This window comes from Sinocyclocheilus rhinocerous, unplaced genomic scaffold (genome assembly GCF_001515625.1).
Source record: "Sinocyclocheilus rhinocerous isolate Xijiao unplaced genomic scaffold, SAMN03320098_v1.1 scaffold4384, whole genome shotgun sequence".
In the NCBI taxonomy this organism is placed as follows: Eukaryota; Metazoa; Chordata; class Actinopteri; order Cypriniformes; family Cyprinidae; genus Sinocyclocheilus; species Sinocyclocheilus rhinocerous.
In genome coordinates this window covers 61,418-65,577 of record NW_015664182.1, presented here as the reverse complement: position 1 = coordinate 65,577, position 4,160 = coordinate 61,418, and the positions used below count along the sequence as shown (strand labels likewise).

The 4,160-nt window shown below is 34.4% G+C and overlaps 1 protein-coding gene across 1 annotated transcript in view; it reads right to left on the bottom strand.

Moving 5' to 3' along the window:
- Nucleotides 1-960: 960 nt before the first annotated feature.
- The window catches only part of LOC107729787 (uncharacterized), a 17,601-nt gene continuing 14,401 nt past the window's right edge, over nt 961-4,160 (bottom strand). Inside the window, exons 3-7 of the mRNA XM_016540492.1 lie at nt 3,862-4,122; nt 3,553-3,663; nt 2,665-2,705; nt 1,786-1,923; nt 961-1,523 (exon numbers count right to left, since the gene is read on the bottom strand). Coding sequence (XP_016395978.1) covers nt 1,359-1,523; nt 1,786-1,923; nt 2,665-2,705; nt 3,553-3,663; nt 3,862-4,122 — 716 coding nt within the window. The 3' untranslated portion in view covers nt 961-1,358. The remainder of the gene's footprint in view (nt 1,524-1,785; nt 1,924-2,664; nt 2,706-3,552; nt 3,664-3,861; nt 4,123-4,160) is intronic.

Here is a 4,160-nt window from a genome sequence, read left to right as displayed (position 1 = left end):
GAGTCAAAATTGACAGGGCTCGTTTCCCAAAACTAGGGTCGCAAGTAACTTAATGTCGTTATAGTTTAATGTAATTTAACAACCACAGTTCGCTAACGATACTTTTGGGAAACACACCCCAGATCTATCTAGTTTAATGTGAACCATTCACACTGGTTTCGTTAAACAAAATAAATTATTAATTTAAAAGATTGAATCAAAAGAATCATCTGTTCACAAATCGGATCATGAACGTGCATTACCGTGCCAAAGATAATCTATTCTTGAACATTTTGAATGAATAAAGACTTCATCTGTAAAGCACACAAAGCTATCGTTTGACTTTATAAACTTTTATTTCATGCATGATTCGTATGGATCTGTTAATTGAATGCAAAGTGTGAATTCTAGGAGAATTCATTGTCATGTCTTCAATTAAATTCTTAGAAATATTAAATGTAATGATAACCATTCAACACTCAAAATATGAGAAAATAGAAAAACGAGTTACTGGATAAAGTTTTTCAAAGATCAAGAACAACTTCCCTCAAGATGCTTTTTCAGATTAGACGTTGAATCCTTCGATGCTGATATAAGTTTTGTTGCAGGTAGGCATTGCATTGTGCTGAGATGTTACGTCCTTTTTCAGATTTATAAGTAAAATAGTCTTTGTATTTCCACGAGAAATGCATTACGCGAATGGCTTTCTGTTGTGTCGTCCATTTTTGTGTCATGATGATGAGCATGTAAGGCGTGGGGTTTTAGCTGTCCATGGGTTAAATAAAAGTCATAAAATAAAAGTCTAAGGTTGCCTTATTGTTTAAAATCCCCAAACTGTTTACTTAAATATTAAATTAAGAAATTACATTAAAATTCAAAGTAATCACTTTGGTAATCTAAAATACTTTTCGGATGTAACTGTAACTGTAACATTATTTAATTATAATGAAATACAGTTTTTTTTAAATACGTAACGCCGTTACATGTATTTCGTTATTCCCCAGCCCTGGTGACCCTTCAATAAACCTAAAGACTGACAAATACTTTCCAGGAAGTGGTTTTCAGGCGTTGCCTGCAAAGGCGGTGAGGTATCGCCAATAGAAATCTACTGAATCCACATGAGATTTTGCATTCCTGTCTGAGCCACATGTACAACAATTTTACAATAAAAATACATTCACTGCTGCTTTAAAAAAAGACAGAATTTACGTATTTAAATATCTTTAACACACCCTAAATCAACTACAATAGGAGCACACTGCACATGGTAAATATGTTGCTTATTTACACTGAGAATAACACTGCCTTCCTGAACACATGAAGTCCTTTATCACTTTTAATCACTGTAAGGGTTTAGGGTTTTTATTGAAAGTTCACTTTTACTCTGATTGTGGATGTGCAGATTCATATCCGGCTGACGGTTTATTGACTACAGCATAAATGGTGTGATTAGTTTCAGTTTTGGGGGATTTTGGTTGCTGCTGAATGGTACAGTAGATAGTGACTGGTGCATTTGGTTTGCTCCTCTCTTTGAGTAATGCACTCTGAAATAAAGCACAACAAAATCAGCTGCAGTTCATGTAAAACAATTTTCCAACAAATAATTTAAACAACTACAGGCTTCAAACTGGCAGGTTGTTTCCCAAACATTAAGCCACAAATATAATAACTTTATCATTTGAATGTCGTTCACTTAAGCTTGTCTTCCCCTTTATTCCAAATTAAGATATTTAAACCAAAGTAACCATCATTTAATTTTCAATGAATTGTTACTAAGTGAGATTAGAGTCATTGTTTAATCTTCACCTGATTCATAGGGTCGTCGTTGGGTGTGGTGTGGTTGGTAACATCAGTTTGTCCTAAATCTCTTGCAGTAGTATACACTGTATGAGGATTCTCTGATTTCTCCAACATCTCCAGCGACTTTTGTGGCTTGATGTTCTCCTGTGGACACAATTCAATCTAAACGTCAGACTGCTGATTTGGCTGAAATGAGTGGTGAATGCTTATATACAGATACTATTAGTGACATCCAATAGCATAGAGTATGGGATAATCCTTCTTGACTCATTTGTGATTTGTCATTACCATCAAATAGAATACTCATCATTTCTATCATAGAATACTGATCATTTCTAGCTTGTTTTTGATTTATTTGATAAGGCATGAGGCATTGAACACATACATCATTTAAACCAATGCAGTGCGATCAACAGAAAGCTGTCATCTGCTACTCACCCTTTTTTTCATACCAAATAATTTGCCATAAGAAATAATAAAGAAAATAGAAGTGATCACCTGTGCCCATGTGACAGTAAATAACCAACAAGAAATAACAGTGAATTAATAAATGAATGCAGACACTAAGTGTCTACACTCTCAGAAAAAAGGTACAGAGCTGTCACTGAGATGGTGCCCTTTCAAAACGTACACCTTTGTACCTTATTTACCCCTAACAGGTGCATATAAGTACCTTAAAGGTACATATATTAGTACCTAAATAGTAAATATGAGTATCTTTTGAGAGGGTATGCCCAAGTGACAGCTTTGCATCTTTTTTTCTGGGAGTGTAGGATTTGACTACCAAAAACACAATGTTGCATACTTGTTTTAAAAGATAACAGATGGTGTGATACCATTTAATTAGTATATGTGGTTAATGAAGAATAGTAGTATAACACTTACATCAAATTTTGCATAGATTGTTTGTTCATTCTTCTGGGCACCTATGATGTTTAAAACAGAACATCAGTTTTCATTACAATTTTCTGTGTATAGACAGAACAAATATACCTTTTTTCTCTACAAAGCTTTTAAAAATGTATCAGCATACTTGGCTATAATAATATGGTTAATGCACTTCTAATGGAAGCAAACAAGTGTGTCATAAGGGTTTAAAAGCAGAAGTGTCAAACTTGTGGGTAGTTAAAATGAAAATGAATAGGAAGTTGGCAGGTCATGTGCTGTATTCCACATGAACAGCATTGTGCTAATTCTATAACTACTGTACATGTAGTTTTTATTATATCATGTTAATTGGGAGATTACATGAAATATTTTTATTTCTAAACATTAATTACACAATGCCACACTGCAGAACCATTTAAAATTAAATTGTGTCAGCAAAAATGTAAATACAATGGTGAAAAACTGAAAGAAAAAAAACAGCCCTGTTTACTTTTAAAACACTTTAAAAATGAAACTAGTTCAGCTATCTCTAAAAATAACAAACTAGGGAAGTGAAGTTGCCTTAAACTGCACTCATATGCTCTGAAAAACCTCAGTAGAATTACACTACTAGGGAATGTCAAACTTTGTGTAAAGACTGTTTGACTGTTGGGCTTTCTCACTGACATAATGTTTTTAATGGATGTGACATGAGTTCATAAGAATAGCACAAATATCTTACACTAATATTTGATCCATAAATTGTGAGACATCTGAGGTATGACTAGATAGAGAAATAACCTACTCTTAGTCTGTTCAGTAGCAAACAATATGAAAGTGCTAAAAGTGTTATTGAAATCCTTTATGATGTGTCATAAGATAACTGCAGGATAAGATGCATTGTACCTTTTTTCCCTTTGTAAATACAAAAGCTGATCACTGCCGCCAATGTCAATGTGAATAGACAAATAGAAACAATGATCCAAGGTGGAAACGCTGACGCTTTTTCATGTGTTCCTGTTTATAGACATGAAAAATAAGAACATATACCTTCAGTTTTCACAGATTGAGGTTTATATTAATAGAAATGTCAGTCCAGTGTTTGCCATTTAAAATGAAGAGTGGCACATCATACAGTATTTAAGATTAAGTCATTGTTTTTCTATTTCTTCATCTGTGAGTGTGTTTACAGCTCAGAGCGGATACAGAATGTACCTTGCTTAACAATGCAGAGTTCATTAACCTTCTTTACTTGAGTCATCGAGCTCACTGGGTTTCTGTAGTTACACATGATGGAGTCACCACTGCAGTTCAGTCTTAGAGTGTGATTATCAGCTGATACCACTTCCTCTTGTGAACAGCTGCTACCATTATAGATGGAGCTGATAAAAATGTTACTTCCTTTACATGTAAAGCTACAGGGGTCAGGACTGGACCAGCTTGAGTTTATAGCCAGGACCGGACCTTCCACTTCATCTGAAACACACGCATTTAAGGCCACACACACACACACA